The sequence below is a fragment of the Leptodactylus fuscus genome, chromosome 1 (assembly GCF_031893055.1).
Source record: "Leptodactylus fuscus isolate aLepFus1 chromosome 1, aLepFus1.hap2, whole genome shotgun sequence".
In the NCBI taxonomy this organism is placed as follows: Eukaryota; Metazoa; Chordata; class Amphibia; order Anura; family Leptodactylidae; genus Leptodactylus; species Leptodactylus fuscus.
This window is the reverse complement of record NC_134265.1, coordinates 345159757-345177044: the sequence shown is the minus strand read 5'-3', so window position 1 is coordinate 345177044 and position 17288 is coordinate 345159757. Positions and strand designations below refer to the sequence as shown.

Below are 17288 nucleotides of genomic sequence, written 5' to 3'. Positions count from 1 at the left end.
TCACTCGTGCGTCGGAGGGCTGTACGGACCTTACTGAGCATGCGCAGTACACTCTGTTCCGCGAAGACGTGAGAAGCGTACTGCGCATGCGCACAATTGCAGCCTTGGAAATATGGCCGCCGGCCGACTGTGCAGGCGTCAGATATGACAAAGAAAGAAGACGACAGACAAGGGGAGGAGGCAGATGAAGAAGAACGCCCCCCCCCATTGCTGCCGAGACCTCATTAGCATACCGGTAAGTACCGGTATTTCTAAGAAACGGCGCGACGGAGACCACATCTAAAGGTAGGAGACGAATAGCCTTTCTTAAGGCTATTCCGACGTGATAATTAGAAAAAAAGTTGCTTTAATGGTAGAATCCCTTTAAGTCTTGGTTCACATCTCCATCGGAGTCTTTGTTGGAGACTCCACCACAAATTCCGCCTAAAATTGGTGGAGAGAAAAGTCCTCCTCTGACAGGTTTATACTGATGGACACCTAGCAGGCCCCATAATAGTTTATGGGGTCACGAGTTTGTCCTTGGGTAACCGCTTTTTAAGCAGACAGACCCTCTGTCTTTGTGTTCCCCATGCAGACCCAAATGGAAACCTAACACTAGTGTGATCCTAGCGTTAGTTGGATGGTATTTGAGTCAAAATTTTGGAGTTTCTAGAAACATTCCATATTTGTGACAGTCCGAACAACAGATTCATAAAAATGTCTAAAAACTATGAGCCGGGTGGCAAAGTGGAAAGTTCAACAGTATCAATAAATGTGTCCCTGTGTGTTTTGCACTACATATTCTGTATTCACCATATAATTTGGCAAATTCTTTAAATTCTTTAAATTCTAAATTTAATTTCAAATTTTGGGGCAAAATAAAAAGTGGTTAACGTGAAATATAAAAATGTTATATTATGCTTTTATTACACATTTTGATTTTTTGGGTGAACTTATAATATTTTTCACTGTGATCCCAATGATCATTCCTCAAAAATGAATTTGAATAAAAATGATCACAAGCTGCAAAGGAATTCATAAGAAAAACTCATCGGAATTGCACAAATATTTGTGATTTTTTTTTTAAACTAAATGCCATTAGGAAATCGTTATCTGTAGAAATGTCTCGGTGGATATAATGACAATTGTATAATTGTACTGCCATAAAGGAAACAATGCAATGATCTGTAACTCAACATCTTATGCATTATCAAGTTCTCTGGTCAGTTTGGACCTATTGGGAAGCTTGTTGCGTTGGGTTTTCGGGTTTGGTGTCCTGGGTAGTGGGCGGTTTGCTGTTCCATGGACTATTGTTTCCCAGTGCGGGGGAGTTGTTGAAATCTTCTTCATCATCCATTCCATTAGCTGCATCATATTGTGTGTTTTCTAGTCTAGTGATAAGCCTTTCATCTTCATCTCCAAATTCGCCTCCCATCAAAGTTGGTTCTCCTACCACCATCACATCCTGTGAACAGCACAGACCATTATTATGTGGGCACCTTGAGGAAAGACAAAAAAACTATCGGTGACTGAATGTGGAACTGATATTGTGCTGTCTTACACAAGGCATTGTAAAGGCATTATTGGAGATTAGATGAGGATTATGGAATTAGCAACACATGAGAATTGTGGCCCATTTTGGAAAATTCCAGGCAAATCTAGTTTAAGATCAATTTTTTTATGACTTGCCTGAAGAGGAAGAGTGGCTTTTGGGGATGGAGTTAGGCTTAGAGACAAAGGTATCGGGCTTAAAAGTGACAAAATACATCAAACTGTACCAAAATATTGACGTCAAATCCTGGCTTAAACTATTCTAACTAATAAGTGGTGCAAAAATGCTCCAAATTTATTATCCAACATCAGCCACTGTCAAAAACATGGCTTATTTTGGGCTGCCTGGTTACTTTTGGACTGTGTATCTGTTAGCAAATGTAGAGATAATCCTTTTATAGATATGCAAATGAGCCTCAAGTGCATAAGGGGTGGGGCTTGATTTGTGGAATTTGCCTAGAGACCTCGGGATAGAGATTGAAAAATGTCATTCAGAAGGGCAGCATCGGGTAGCTTTTATGGCAATCTGTAGGCACATCTGGCAAATCAGGTCCACCTCTGGTGCACTAACAGGCTGATTTGCATATCCATAAAAAAAATTATTGTCTGCATGGCTTTGAAGTCACCAACCGACAACCCCCCACCTCGCATTCCTTCACACACTATTATGGGGCATAATATTTTGTGCAGGGATCACTATAGTGGCCCCTGCGCACAGTATTATCCCCCATAGTGGCCCCTGCACACAGTATTATCCCCCATAGTGGCCCCTGCACACAGTATTATCCCCCATAGTGGCCCCTGCACACAGTATTATTTCCCTTAGTAGCCCCTGCACACAGTATTATCCCCCATAGTGGCCCCTGCACACAGCATTATTTCCCTTAGTGGTCCCTGCACACATTATTATGTACCCTAGTGGCCCCTGCACACAGTATTATTTCCCCTAGTGGCCCCTGCACACAATATTAGTTCTCCTAGTGGCCCCTGCACACAGTATTATCCCCCATAGTGTCCCCTGCACACAGTATTATCCCCCATAGTGGCCCCTGCACACAGTATTATCCCCCATAGTGTCCCCTGCACACTGTATTATCCCCCATAGTGGCCCCTGCACACAGTATTATGTCCCATAGTGGCCCCTGCACACAGTATTATCCCCCATAGTGTCCCCTGCATACAGTATTATCCCCCATAGTGTCTCCTGCGCACAGTATTATTTCCCCTAGTGGCCCCTGCACACAGTATTATTTCCCCTAGTGGCCCCTGCACACAGTATTATTTCCCCTAGTGGCCCCTGCACACAACATTAGTTCTCCTAGTGGCCCCTGCGCACAGTGTTATCCCCCATAGTGTCCCCTGCACACAGTATTGTGGTCCTTGTACACAGTATTATCCCCCATAGTGTCCCCTGCACACAGTATTATTTCCCCTAGTGGCCCCTGCACACAGTATTATTTCCCCTAGTGGCCCCTGCAAACAGTATTATTTCCCCTAGTGGCCCCTGCACACAACATTAGTTCTCCTAGTGGCCCCTGTGCACAGTATTGTGTCCCACTGTGGACAACCATGAACCATTATTATACTCTGGGGTCTTTTCAGACCCCAGAGTATAATAATCTGAGACCCAGAGAAGGATAAAAACATGAAAAAACACCGTTACTCACCTCTTCCTGGCTCTGGCGCACTCCGCTCAGATGTTGGCCATCTTCAATGAAATACGGGATGTCACGTGAGCAGGGGCTTGCATCATGACGCATAAGGACACAAACCTCGGCCCATGTGATGTCTGGGACATCACCAAGTAGGCCTGAAGCCTTCCAGAGCCAGGAGAGATAAGTAACTGCGTTTTTTATGTTCCGCTTTAGACACATTTCTACCAGAACACTGAAAGACATTTTGCCATTATGCTGGAACTGAGTTCCGGAGTGTTCCAGCTCAATTTAACCACTTTTTGTACTTCTTAATTGCCCCTACTTTGCACCATTATTGGTTTGGGATGCATTTAAGACCTAACAGATCCCCTTTAAAGCATAATTTCCCGTCGGGGCACAATACACAGAACCATAGATAAGTTAAACAGTTAAGTACAAAGTCTAATATATAAGAGCAAACAAAAGGATATGCCATACACAGTAGAAACCGGTCCATATTCCATGATAATTTTCTATCAAGCCTTCATTGTATGCAACCATACAAGCATAGACTCAATGGGGATAGATTTAGAAGCAGGACAAGCCTGCAATAGGGGAATTATCATGGGATAGGGACTGGTTTGGCATAACAGGCCCATAATGTTTTTTGCCTGGGCCCATTACTTACCAAACCGTTCCGTATTCCACGATAATTCCTCCTGACTCTTGTCTTATCGCCTATGCATTTTTTTGTAGTGATGAGCTGTGAATAAAGAGGGATGTTGTTAGAGAAGAGATTGAAACATAAGTTACACATATAATACAGTAATACATTTGTACAATTCCAAAAACGATTTGCAAAATATCACAACATCATGTCATCGAACCAAAAAAATTTCAAAACCAAAAATTAAAACATTTCTGTAAAAACAAGTATATTATAGAGCAGGAAGAGCAGAGCAGACTGATACATAGATTTGTGGGAAAGATTCAGTACAATTTGTCATTTATCTATTGAAATCTCTGCTCTTTCTATGGTGAGAATCAAGGATGCGGGATAGGGTTGAGCCGATCTTGAAATTTCAGGATTGCTTTAAAAATTCCGATTTCCGATCATTTTCCATTCGAACCCGATCCCGAACCCAATTCCGATCCCAATGCAAGTCAATGGGATTTTTTAAATAATCGGAGATCAGATTTTAAAAAGGATCCTATTCACTATACAGCATGTAGTCCAAAAATTGTTTAAATTTTCGGACCCCACGCTGTGCAGTGATTAACCCCCCTCCCCTGGTGTCTGCTTACCTGCACAGCTGCAGCTCCCAGTTCTTGGTCCGGTCCTCTGTCCTTCACATGTCTTCGGAGTGCCCTGCACCCCCCTCCCTTGTAGAGATGCAGGGAGTAGGCGGGGCTTGGTACGGCTGGAGAGTGTGGGTTGGGAGATGTGAGTGCATCACTCACGTCTCCCCTCCCAGTACCCGCCTACACTCTCCTAAGCCCCGCCTTCTCTATAATACTAGTCTAGGGAGGCGGGGCGCAGGGCACTCTGAAGCCACATGAAGGACAGAGGACCGGACCAGCAGAGGGCAGCGGCAGCACTTCTGAGCAGGTAAGTTGAGCGAAGTTCACGAGTAGATAGATATTACTGTACATTGACTTGTCTAGTAGATAGACAAGTCAATGTACAGTAGTATCTATCTACTCGTGAACTTACCTCGTCGTCCTCACAGCAGCGCAGCACACAGTGATTTACCGCAGCCTGCCACTCTTCTGCTTCATCCCTGTTTTACCGTATATTCAGCTGAGTATACGGTAAAACAGGGATGAAGCAGAAGAGTGGCAGGCTGCGGTAAATCCATAGGAATGAATGGACGCAGCCGGCTCGCAGGGGGTTAAGCGGCCGGCCGCTTCCATTCACTCCTATGGGTGCTAATCTTTTCCCACAATGATTGGCCAGTAGCCACGCATTGTGGGAAATAAGCCCCGATCTCGATCCCGCCCGAAAAGATCAGGATCGGAATTCCGATCGTAATCATTAAATTTTCTCGATCGCTGATCGGAATCCGATCTTTTCCGATCCCAATCACTCAACCCTAATGCGGGACTATCAGTGATGAATAGCCTCTCCTCTACGACTGTGCATACAGAGATAAGTGTCAATCACTGATAGCACAGTCTCCTTGATTCTCACCAGAGAAGAAGCTTTCAATGGATACATAATAAGGTATACTGGACCTTATCCCAAAAACCTACAGTATATATCAATCTGTTCCGCTCCTCTGCTCTATACCATGCTGCCTGTAGACTGTCTAGCACTTTCTATGTTCCCTTTAAATACTTGCTGTTGAAATTTTCCAGTCCTGAGTCCTAACACCAGAACATCTTTCTACCGATAGGCAAGAATGGATCTCATGGAACCCCGTTGACTATAATGGGCTCCGTTGGGTATCTGTTATTTTTGCCATCATTTCGCCAGATGGTGAATTTTTGATGGACTGTGCAATGGAGCCTCCGCCTGAGATAGCTTTATCACACTTTCAGCTCAGCTACATATGCTTCTCTCTTTGCTATATTTTATTTATCTCTGGCTAGGGTCCTAGTGCCATAGACCGTAAATCCGGTGTAACCGCCTGCTTGTACTACAGATTTATTCTCTGCGTTGATACGATTATATTGATACCAAATTTGTATAGTTTTTTTTCAAGTTTTACTACTTTTATAATACCAATTTTTCTTCAATCACCACTTTCCAAAACTTTCATTAATTTCTTGTTAATGGAATTGAGCGAGGGCTTGTTTTTTTGGGAGGACTTGATGTTTCTATTGATATTGATTGGTCACAGTTTAGAATGTTTTTTTTTCCGGGTGCTAAAAGACAAATAAAAATCTATTCTGGCATCTTTTTTTAGATTTTTTTTTACATTGTTAAGCATGCACATAAAATAACATTACAGTTGTATTACTCGGAGGCTTTATTGACTTGGTTTGTTATGTTTTGATTTTTCAATATAACATTTTGCAATGGGGGATTAATATACTGTATATTTTAAATGTTTTTTTTTTTTTACTTTATTAAATTTTTTTTAAATACAATTTTTTGTCTCCCTAGGGAACCTATATAGTTCAATGCATTATACTGCCTGCCATTTTAATTTTCTATGACCAAAAAGCCTATATCCCGGGGTTAAAGATGACCTTCTACCACCTTCACACTACTTTTCTCTAGACACCTCCATTCCTGAGCAATGAGTGCTGTTAGTTTTAGCACCCTTTATGTTAATTAGGCTCCGTGCTGTCAGGTGGGTGGTTCCAGACTGAAGGAGACAATCTGGGACCACCCATCTGACCACAGAGTGTCTAATTAAATTTTCATAAATGCAACTGTGCCCGCCCCCTGAATCTTATTGGAGTTCCTATAGTCAGACCTTACCTATGGATCACGTATATAGGAATTCATGCCTAGAGATGAGCGAACACTGTTCGGATCAGCCGTTCCAAACAGCACGCTCCCTTAGAAATGAATGGAAGCAGCTGGCACGTACACTTTGCCGGCGGCCGGTCTCTTAACCCCCCGCATGCCGGCTACGTCCATTCATTTCTAAGGGAGCATGCTGTTCGAAACGGCTGTTCCGAACAGTGTTCACTCATTTCTATGCCTCAATTGATAGATTCAGCCAACATTTATCTAATGTGTAAGTCCACCTTAACACTATCTGACTTTCTAATCAATTGTTACAAAGAATGATCTGTATTTTCCATGAGACCACCACTAGTATAATAATACTTACAGGTACTTGACTGGATAGGTTGAGACTTGCGGCTGGTAGTTTTTTCTTGGTGTATGTGCTGTTTGTGTTGTTTCCTGTACTGCTGGTGGAATTTTTCCTTTTCCGCCTCTTGGTGGCCGTCTGTCTTGTAGGTTCTGCTGCGAGACAGAAATAATAAACCTATATTAATCTGAGATCCTTTTTCAGTGCTAGAAAACACAATAACAATATAGAATGAAAGCTATTCTGGAACGTTTAGTCTATCTGTGATACATTGTATGGTTTCATGCTCAGCTCCCAATCTTGTCCAGGTGTCTCCTTCTCTTTCCAAATGGAATCATTGTCTGGTCTTAGTAGAAAGTAGCAGACATGGAAGACATTTCAACAACTTTGTTACCATTTTCATACTAGATTCCAGGGTTGTAACTTGAGGGATTAAACCGAAACAATCCCAATACTAGATACTAGTAACAAAGATACCAAAGAACTGATCAATATACTCCAACCCAGTATCAATGTTAGAGACATGAATAATGCAAAACATGAGTGTATCAAAAATAACTTATTAACAGAATTATTAAAGAGAGAAGACAAAACATTTAAAAACATTAAAAACAACACATACCACAAGAGAGTGGAGGTCGCAGTGGAAAGGTTAAGCAGATATAGCATAGACATAGATCACATGAATCCAAAAATCTATATTGACTGTCGTAAATGAATTAAGCTCAAAGTGCAGTCATTACAATATATATATATATATATATATATATATATATATATATATATACTGAGACTGAGATGGAAAGTAAAGGGTTAACTGTACCCAAAGTGTATACCAGTCCAAATATGGACTGCAACAGTACAGCTTTATTCCTATCTCATGCTGACGGACATACAAAGGAAATGTAGCAAACTGTGATGACTGAATCAAGTTCAAATGCAGTCTATGTCTATATTATATTAAATTATATATTAATATGTCTATATATCTATATTAAAATCTATTCTCCAGGATGTAATTAGGAGAACAGTGCACTCTGTATGCCGCCCTCTAGAGGGCGGCCTCCTTAACATCATGCATGACTCAGTTAATAAGCCTACTAACATGATGTGGATTTAATTGCCAAATTAGTATTTCTATTCCAAAAGGAACAGATTCTCAGCTATGGACAGCGCTGTTTCGGTCTTTTGGACCTCCTCAGCATAGCGCAGGGATACTGATTTGGTAGAGTGAGAGACTATAGACCAGGGTCAGGGGATAATCATACACGTTAGCGAGAGTGTGTGCCTACATAGGCAGTACGGAGACTTACAAGTCATTCCTGCTCCGCTAGGGATTCTGGGTAAAAAATATGCAAATCTATTCTCCAGGATGTAATTAGGAGAACAGTGCCTCTGTATGCTGCCCTCTAGAATGGCAATTAAATCCGCATCATGATAGTAGGCTTATTAACTGAGTCATGCATGATGTTAAGGGGGCTGCCCTCTAGAGGCACTGTTCTCCTAATTACATTCTGGAGAATAGATTTGCATATTTTTTTTACCCAGAATCCCTAGCGGAGCAGGAATGACTTGTAAGTCTCCTTACTGCCAATGTAGGCACACACTCTCCCTGATGTGTACGATTATCCCCTGACCCTATATATATTAAAGAAGATAGTGGTATATATAAATGGTTAACTGTACTCAAATGATATTAATTAAAATATGGACTGCAACAACAGAGCATTGTTCCTATCACAATGACGAAGCAGGGGTGCGAAACGTTCGTCTGGACCAGAGTGGAGGTCGCAGTCGGTGAGCCAATGTTTCTGCATAATCTCATGGTATATTTATATTGATGCCTTTACATAGTCACTCTGCTGAACTTTTATTATATAGTCAATAACTTGTTCTATTGTCATTTAGAAATTGATAGCCGTAACACATAAAAGTTGTGCCTGGACCATACCTTCCATGGTGTAGCGTGCCCTCTTCTTTTTGCAACAGTCTGTAAATGCCTAGGAAGGGAGGACACAATTGCTGGAGTTTTAGCAGAGAGATGTTGTCCCATTGTTATCTGATGTAGGATTCTAGCTGCTCAACAGGCCTGGGTGTTCTTTGCCAGATTTTTAGTTTAGAGTTTTAGTTTAATGTGCCACATGTTATCTGTTGATATAAGCTCTGGACTGCAGGCCGGCTAGTTCAGCACCCTGGGCTGTTCTCTTGTGAAGACATGCTGTTGTAATGGATGCAGTATGTGGTTTAGTATTGTCTTGATGAAATATACAAGGCCTATTGTTCTTAACCCTCCATATCCTGCTTAGCATTGATAATGCCTTTCAAGATGGGTAAGCAGTAGAGATGAGCGAACAGTGTTCTATCGAACTCATGTTCGATCGGATATTAGGCTGTTCGGCATGTTCGAATCGAATCGAACACCGCGTGGTAAAGTGCGCCATTACTCGATTCCCCTCCCACCTTCCCTGGCGCCTTTTTTGCTCCAATAACAGCGCAGGGTAGGTGGGACAGGAACTACGACACCGGTGACGTTGAAAAAAGTAGGCAAAACCCATTGGCTGCCGAAAACATGTGACCTCTAATTTAAAAGAACAGCGACGCCCAGCTTCGCGTCATTCTGAGCTTGCAATTCACCGAGGACGGAGGTTTCCGTCCAGCTAGCTAGGGCTTAGATTCTGGGTAGGCAGGGACAGGCTAGGATAGGAAGGAGAAGACAACCAACAGCTCTTGTAAGAGCTAAATTCCAGGGAGAAGCTTGTCAGTGTAACGTGGCACTGACGGGCTCAATCGCCGCAACCCAGCTTTCCCAGGATCCTGAATGGAATACACTGTCAGTGTATTCCCGTATACCCGATATATACCCCGATACCCGTTCCAACGGTGTGCCCCCCCACCTTCACCCCAGAAATACCCTGCAAGTCCCCTAGCAATAGAATTGGGGCTATATACACCCACAATTTTTACTACTGGTATACAGTGCCATTGTCTGACTGGGAATTCAAAGAATATATTGGGAATACAAATACCCTCATTTCTTGCTACTGCCATATAGTGCCAGTTTCTGACTGGTAATTCAAAGAATATATTGGGGTTACGTGCACCCACAATTTTTACTACTGGTATACAGTGCCATTGTCTGACTGGGAATTCAAAGAATATATTGGGAATACAAATACCCTCATTTCTTGCTACTGCCATATAGTGCCAGTGTCTGACTGGGAATTCAAAGAATATATTGGGGTTACGTGCACCCACAATTTTTACTACTGGTATACAGTGCCATTGTCTGACTGGGAATTCAAAGAGTATATTGGGAATACAAATACCCTCATTTCTTGCTACTGCCATATAGTGCCAGTTTCTGACTGGGAATTCAAAGAATATATTGGGGTTACGTGCACCCACAATTTTTACTACTGGTATACAGTGCCATTGTCTGACTGGGAATTCAAAGAATATATTGGGGTTATAAATACCCTCATTTCTTGCTACTGCCATATAGTGCCAGTTTCTGACTGGTAATTCAAAGAATATATTGGGGTTACGTGCACCCACAATTTTTACTACTGGTATACAGTGCCATTGTCTGACTGGGAATTCAAAGAGTATATTGGGAATACAAATACCCTCATTTCTTGCTACTGCCATATAGTGCCAGTGTCTGACTGGGAATTCAAAGAATATATTGGGGTTACGTGCACCCACAATTTTTACTACTGGTATACAGTGCCATTGTCTGACTGGGAATTCAAAGAGTATATTGGGAATACAAATACCCTCATTTCTTGCTACTGCCATATAGTGCCAGTTTCTGACTGGGAATTCAAAGAATATATTGGGGTTACGTGCACCCACAATTTTTACTACTGGTATACAGTGCCATTGTCTGACTGGGAATTCAAAGAGTATATTGGGAATACAAATACCCTCATTTCTTGCTACTGCCATATAGTGCCAGTTTCTGACTGGGAATTCAAAGAATATATTGGGGTTACGTGCACCCACAATTTTTACTACTGGTATACAGTGCCATTGTCTGACTGGGAATTCAAAGAATATATTGGGGTTATAAATACCCTCATTTCTTGCTACTGCCATATAGTGCCAGTTTCTGACTGGGAATTCAAAGAATATATTGGGGTTACGTGCACCCACAATTTTTACTACTGGTATACAGTGCCATTGTCTGACTGGGAATTCAAAGAATATATTGGGAATACAAATACCCTCATTTCTTGCTACTGCCATATAGTGCCAGTGTCTGACTGGGAATTCAAAGAATATATTGGGGTTACGTGCACCCACAATTTTTACTACTGGTATACAGTGCCATTGTCTGACTGGGAATTCAAAGAGTATATTGGGAATACAAATACCCTCATTTCTTGCTACTGCCATATAGTGCCAGTTTCTGACTGGGAATTCAAAGAATATATTGGGGTTACGTGCACCCACAATTTTTACTACTGGTATACAGTGCCATTGTCTGACTGGGAATTCAAAGAATATATTGGGGTTATAAATACCCTCATTTCTTGCTACTGCCATATAGTGCCAGTTTCTGACTGGTAATTCAAAGAATATATTGGGGTTACGTGCACCCACAATTTTTACTACTGGTATACAGTGCCATTGTCTGACTGGGAATTCAAAGAGTATATTGGGAATACAAATACCCTCATTTCTTGCTACTGCCATATAGTGCCAGTGTCTGACTGGGAATTCAAAGAATATATTGGGGTTACGTGCACCCACAATTTTTACTACTGGTATACAGTGCCATTGTCTGACTGGGAATTCAAAGAGTATATTGGGAATACAAATACCCTCATTTCTTGCTACTGCCATATAGTGCCAGTTTCTGACTGGGAATTCAAAGAATATATTGGGGTTACGTGCACCCACAATTTTTACTACTGGTATACAGTGCCATTGTCTGACTGGGAATTCAAAGAGTATATTGGGAATACAAATACCCTCATTTCTTGCTACTGCCATATAGTGCCAGTTTCTGACTGGGAATTCAAAGAATATATTGGGGTTACGTGCACCCACAATTTTTACTACTGGTATACAGTGCCATTGTCTGACTGGGAATTCAAAGAATATATTGGGAATACAAATACCCTCATTTCTTGCTACTGCCATATAGTGCCAGTGTCTGACTGGGAATTCAAAGAATATATTGGGGTTACGTGCACCCACAATTTTTACTACTGGTATACAGTGCCATTGTCTGACTGGGAATTCAAAGAATATATTGGGAATACAAATACCCTCATTTCTTGCTACTGCCATATAGTGCCAGTGTCTGACTGGGAATTCAAAGAATATATTGGGGTTACGTGCACCCACAATTTTTACTACTGGTATACAGTGCCATTGTCTGACTGGGAATTCAAAGAGTATATTGGGAATACAAATACCCTCATTTCTTGCTACTGCCATATAGTGCCAGTTTCTGACTGGTAATTCAAAGAATATATTGGGGTTACGTGCACCCACAATTTTTACTACTGGTATACAGTGCCATTGTCTGACTGGGAATTCAAAGAGTATATTGGGAATACAAATACCCTCATTTCTTGCTACTGCCATATAGTGCCAGTTTCTGACTGGGAATTCAAAGAATATATTGGGGTTACGTGCACCCACAATTTTTACTACTGGTATACAGTGCCATTGTCTGACTGGGAATTCAAAGAATATATTGGGGTTACGTGCACCCACAATTTTTACTACTGGTATACAGTGCCATTGTCTGACTGGGAATTCAAAGAATATATTGGGGTTATAAATACCCTCATTTCTTGCTACTGCCATATAGTGCCAGTTTCTGACTGGGAATTCAAAGAATATATTGGGGTTACGTGCACCCACAATTTTTACTACTGGTATACAGTGCCATTGTCTGACTGGGAATTCAAAGAGTATATTGGGAATACAAATACCCTCATTTCTTGCTACTGCCATATAGTGCCAGTTTCTGACTGGGAATTCAAAGAATATATTGGGGTTACGTGCACCCACAATTTTTACTACTGGTATACAGTGCCATTGTCTGACTGGGAATTCAAAGAATATATTGGGGTTACGTGCACCCACAATTTTTACTACTGGTATACAGTGCCATTGTCTGACTGGGAATTCAAAGAATATATTGGGGTTATAAATACCCTCATTTCTTGCTACTGCCATATAGTGCCAGTTTCTGACTGGGAATTCAAAGAATATATTGGGGTTACGTGCACCCACAATTTTTACTACTGGTATACAGTGCCATTGTCTGACTGGGAATTCAAAGAATATATTGGGAATACAAATACCCTCATTTCTTGCTACTGCCATATAGTGCCAGTTTCTGACTGGTAATTCAAAGAATATATTGGGGTTACGTGCACCCACAATTTTTACTACTGGTATACAGTGCCATTGTCTGACTGGGAATTCAAAGAGTATATTGGGAATACAAATACCCTCATTTCTTGCTACTGCCATATAGTGCCAGTTTCTGACTGGGAATTCAAAGAATATATTGGGGTTACGTGCACCCACAATTTTTACTACTGGTATACAGTGCCATTGTCTGACTGGGAATTCAAAGAATATATTGGGGTTATAAATACCCTCATTTCTTGCTACTGCCATATAGTGCCAGTTTCTGACTGGTAATTCAAAGAATATATTGGGGTTACGTGCACCCACAATTTTTACTACTGGTATACAGTGCCATTGTCTGACTGGGAATTCAAAGAGTATATTGGGAATACAAATACCCTCATTTCTTGCTACTGCCATATAGTGCCAGTTTCTGACTGGGAATTCAAAGAATATATTGGGGTTACGTGCACCCACAATTTTTACTACTGGTATACAGTGCCATTGTCTGACTGGGAATTCAAAGAATATATTGGGGTTACGTGCACCCACAATTTTTACTACTGGTATACAGTGCCATTGTCTGACTGGGAATTCAAAGAATATATTGGGGTTATAAATACCCTCATTTCTTGCTACTGCCATATAGTGCCAGTTTCTGACTGGGAATTCAAAGAATATATTGGGGTTACGTGCACCCACAATTTTTACTACTGGTATACAGTGCCATTGTCTGACTGGGAATTCAAAGAGTATATTGGGAATACAAATACCCTCATTTCTTGCTACTGCCATATAGTGCCAGTTTCTGACTGGGAATTCAAAGAATATATTGGGGTTACGTGCACCCACAATTTTTACTACTGGTATACAGTGCCATTGTCTGACTGGGAATTCAAAGAATATATTGGGGTTACGTGCACCCACAATTTTTACTACTGGTATACAGTGCCATTGTCTGACTGGGAATTCAAAGAATATATTGGGGTTATAAATACCCTCATTTCTTGCTACTGCCATATAGTGCCAGTTTCTGACTGGGAATTCAAAGAATATATTGGGGTTACGTGCACCCACAATTTTTACTACTGGTATACAGTGCCATTGTCTGACTGGGAATTCAAAGAATATATTGGGAATACAAATACCCTCATTTCTTGCTACTGCCATATAGTGCCAGTTTCTGACTGGTAATTCAAAGAATATATTGGGGTTACGTGCACCCACAATTTTTACTACTGGTATACAGTGCCATTGTCTGACTGGGAATTCAAAGAGTATATTGGGAATACAAATACCCTCATTTCTTGCTACTGCCATATAGTGCCAGTTTCTGACTGGGAATTCAAAGAATATATTGGGGTTACGTGCACCCACAATTTTTACTACTGGTATACAGTGCCATTGTCTGACTGGGAATTCAAAGAATATATTGGGGTTATAAATACCCTCATTTCTTGCTACTGCCATATAGTGCCAGTTTCTGACTGGTAATTCAAAGAATATATTGGGGTTACGTGCACCCACAATTTTTACTACTGGTATACAGTGCCATTGTCTGACTGGGAATTCAAAGAGTATATTGGGAATACAAATACCCTCATTTCTTGCTACTGCCATATAGTGCCAGTGTCTGACTGGGAATTCAAAGAATATATTGGGGTTACGTGCACCCACAATTTTTACTACTGGTATACAGTGCCATTGTCTGACTGGGAATTCAAAGAGTATATTGGGAATACAAATACCCTCATTTCTTGCTACTGCCATATAGTGCCAGTTTCTGACTGGGAATTCAAAGAATATATTGGGGTTACGTGCACCCACAATTTTTACTACTGGTATACAGTGCCAATTTCTAACTAGGAATTCAAAATGCGCAAGGCTCCCGGAAAGGGACGTGGACGAGGCCGTGGGCGAGGTCGGGGGAATGGTTCTGGGGAGCAAGGTAGCAGTGAAGCCACAGGGCGTCCCGTGCCTACTCCTGTGGGGCAGCAAGCATTGCGCCACTCCACAGTGCCAGGGTTGCTTGCCACATTAACTAAACTGCAGGGTACAAACCTTAGTAGGCCCGAGAACCAGGAACAGGTCTTGCAATGGCTGTCAGAGAACGCTTACAGCACATTGTCCAGCAGCCAGTCAGACTCTGCCTCCTCTCCTCCTATTACCCAACAGTCTTGTCTTCCTTCCTCCCAAAATTCCGAAGCTTTACAGAACAATAACCCAAACTGTCCCTGCTCCCCAGAGCTGTTCTCCGCTCCTTTCATTGTCCCTCAACCTGCCTCTCCACGTCACGATTCCACGAACCTAACAGAGGAGCATCTGTATCCAGATGCTCAAACACTAGAGTCTCCTCCATCTCCGTTCGATTTGGTGGTGGATGACCAGCAACCCACCCTCATCGACGATGATGTGACGCAGTTGCCGTCAGGGCATCCAGTTGACCGGCGCATTGTGCGGGAGGAGGAGATGAGACAGGAGTTGGAAGAGGAAGTGGTGGATGATGAGGACACTGACCCGACCTGGACAGGGGGGATGTCAAGCGGGGAAAGTAGTGTGGATGTTGAGGCAGGTGCAGCACCAAAAAGGGTAGCTAGAGGCAGAGGCAGAGGTCAGCAGCTTAGGCGAAGCCAGGCCACACCCGGAATCTCCCAAGATGTTCCAGTTCGTACCCAGCCCCGAAAAACTCCCACCTCGAGGGCACGTTTCTCGAAGGTGTGGAGTTTTTTCAAGGAATGCGCCGAGGACAGATATAGTGTTGTCTGCACAATTTGCCTCTCGAAATTGATTAGGGGCTCTGAGAAGAGCAACCTGTCCACCACTTCAATGCGCCGTCATTTGGAATCCAAGCACTGGAATCAGTGGCAGGCAGCAACGGCAGGACAAAGGCCGACTGCCGTTCACGCCACTGCCACTGCCTCTGCCTCTGCCTCTGCCACTGCCACTGCTGACTGTGCTGGCGATGCACTCCAGAGGACGAGCCAGGACACCACTTCATCTGCCTCCGCCACTTTGTTGACTTCTACCTCATCCTCCCCTGGTCCTGTCTTATCTCCTTCTCCTGCACCATCAAAGGCACCATCAGGCGTTTCTTTACAACAACCCACCATCTCTCAGACATTGGAGCGGCGGCAGAAATACACTGCTAACCACCCACACGCGCAAGCCTTGAACGCCAACATCGCTAAACTGCTGGCCCAGGAGATGTTGGCGTTCCGGCTTGTTGAAACTCCCGCCTTCCTGGACCTGATGGCAACTGCGGCACCTCGCTATGCCGTCCCTAGCCGTCACTACTTCTCCCGGTGTGCCGTCCCCGCCTTGCACCAGCACGTGTCACTCAACATCAGGCGGGCCCTTAGTTCCGCGCTTTGCACAAAGGTCCACTTGACCACCGACGCGTGGACAAGTGCATGCGGACAGGGACGCTACATTTCACTGACAGCACACTGGGTGAATGTAGTTGAGGCTGGGACTGCTTCCCAAACTGGCCCGGTGTACCTCGTCTCCCCGCCTAACATTCCTGGCAGGGACACGAGAAGAACACCCCCCTCCTCCTCCTCCTCTACCGCCTCCTCCTCCGCCACCGCCTCCTCCTCCGCCACCGCCTCCTCCTCCGCTGTTAGATTGACCCCAGCTACGAGTTGGAAACGTTGCAGCACTGGCGTTGGTAGACGTCAGCAGGCTGTGCTGAAGCTGATCAGCTTGGGGGACAGACAGCACACTGCCTCCGAGGTGAGGGATGCCCTCCTCGATGAGACGGCAATATGGTTTGAGCCGCTGCACCTGGGCCCAGGCATGGTCGTTTGTGATAACGGCCGGAACCTGGTAGCAGCTCTGGAGCTTGCCGGACTCCAACATGTTCCATGCCTGGCCCACGTCTTCAACCTAGTGGTGCAACGTTTCCTAAAGAGCTACCCCAATGTTCCAGAGCTACTGGTGAAAGTGCGGCGCATGTGCGCCCACTTTCGCAAGTCGA

General features: G+C 43.1%; 1 protein-coding gene across 3 annotated transcripts in view; it reads right to left on the bottom strand.

The window, feature by feature from the left end:
- Window positions 1-346: 346 nt before the first annotated feature.
- The window catches only part of LDB2 (LIM domain binding 2), a 306202-nt gene continuing 289260 nt past the window's right edge, over window positions 347-17288 (bottom strand). The window contains exons 7-9 of one of the 3 annotated variants that reach the window (XM_075261646.1): window positions 6953-7089; window positions 3853-3927; window positions 347-1444 (exon numbers count right to left, since the gene is read on the bottom strand). In XM_075261646.1, the coding sequence (XP_075117747.1) occupies window positions 1214-1444; window positions 3853-3927; window positions 6953-7089 (443 nt within the window). In that variant the 3' untranslated portion in view covers window positions 347-1213. Of the gene's footprint in view, window positions 1479-3852; window positions 3928-6952; window positions 7090-17288 lie in introns of all 3 variants that reach the window. The other 2 variants (XM_075261663.1, XM_075261655.1) reach the window with 2 other exon arrangements.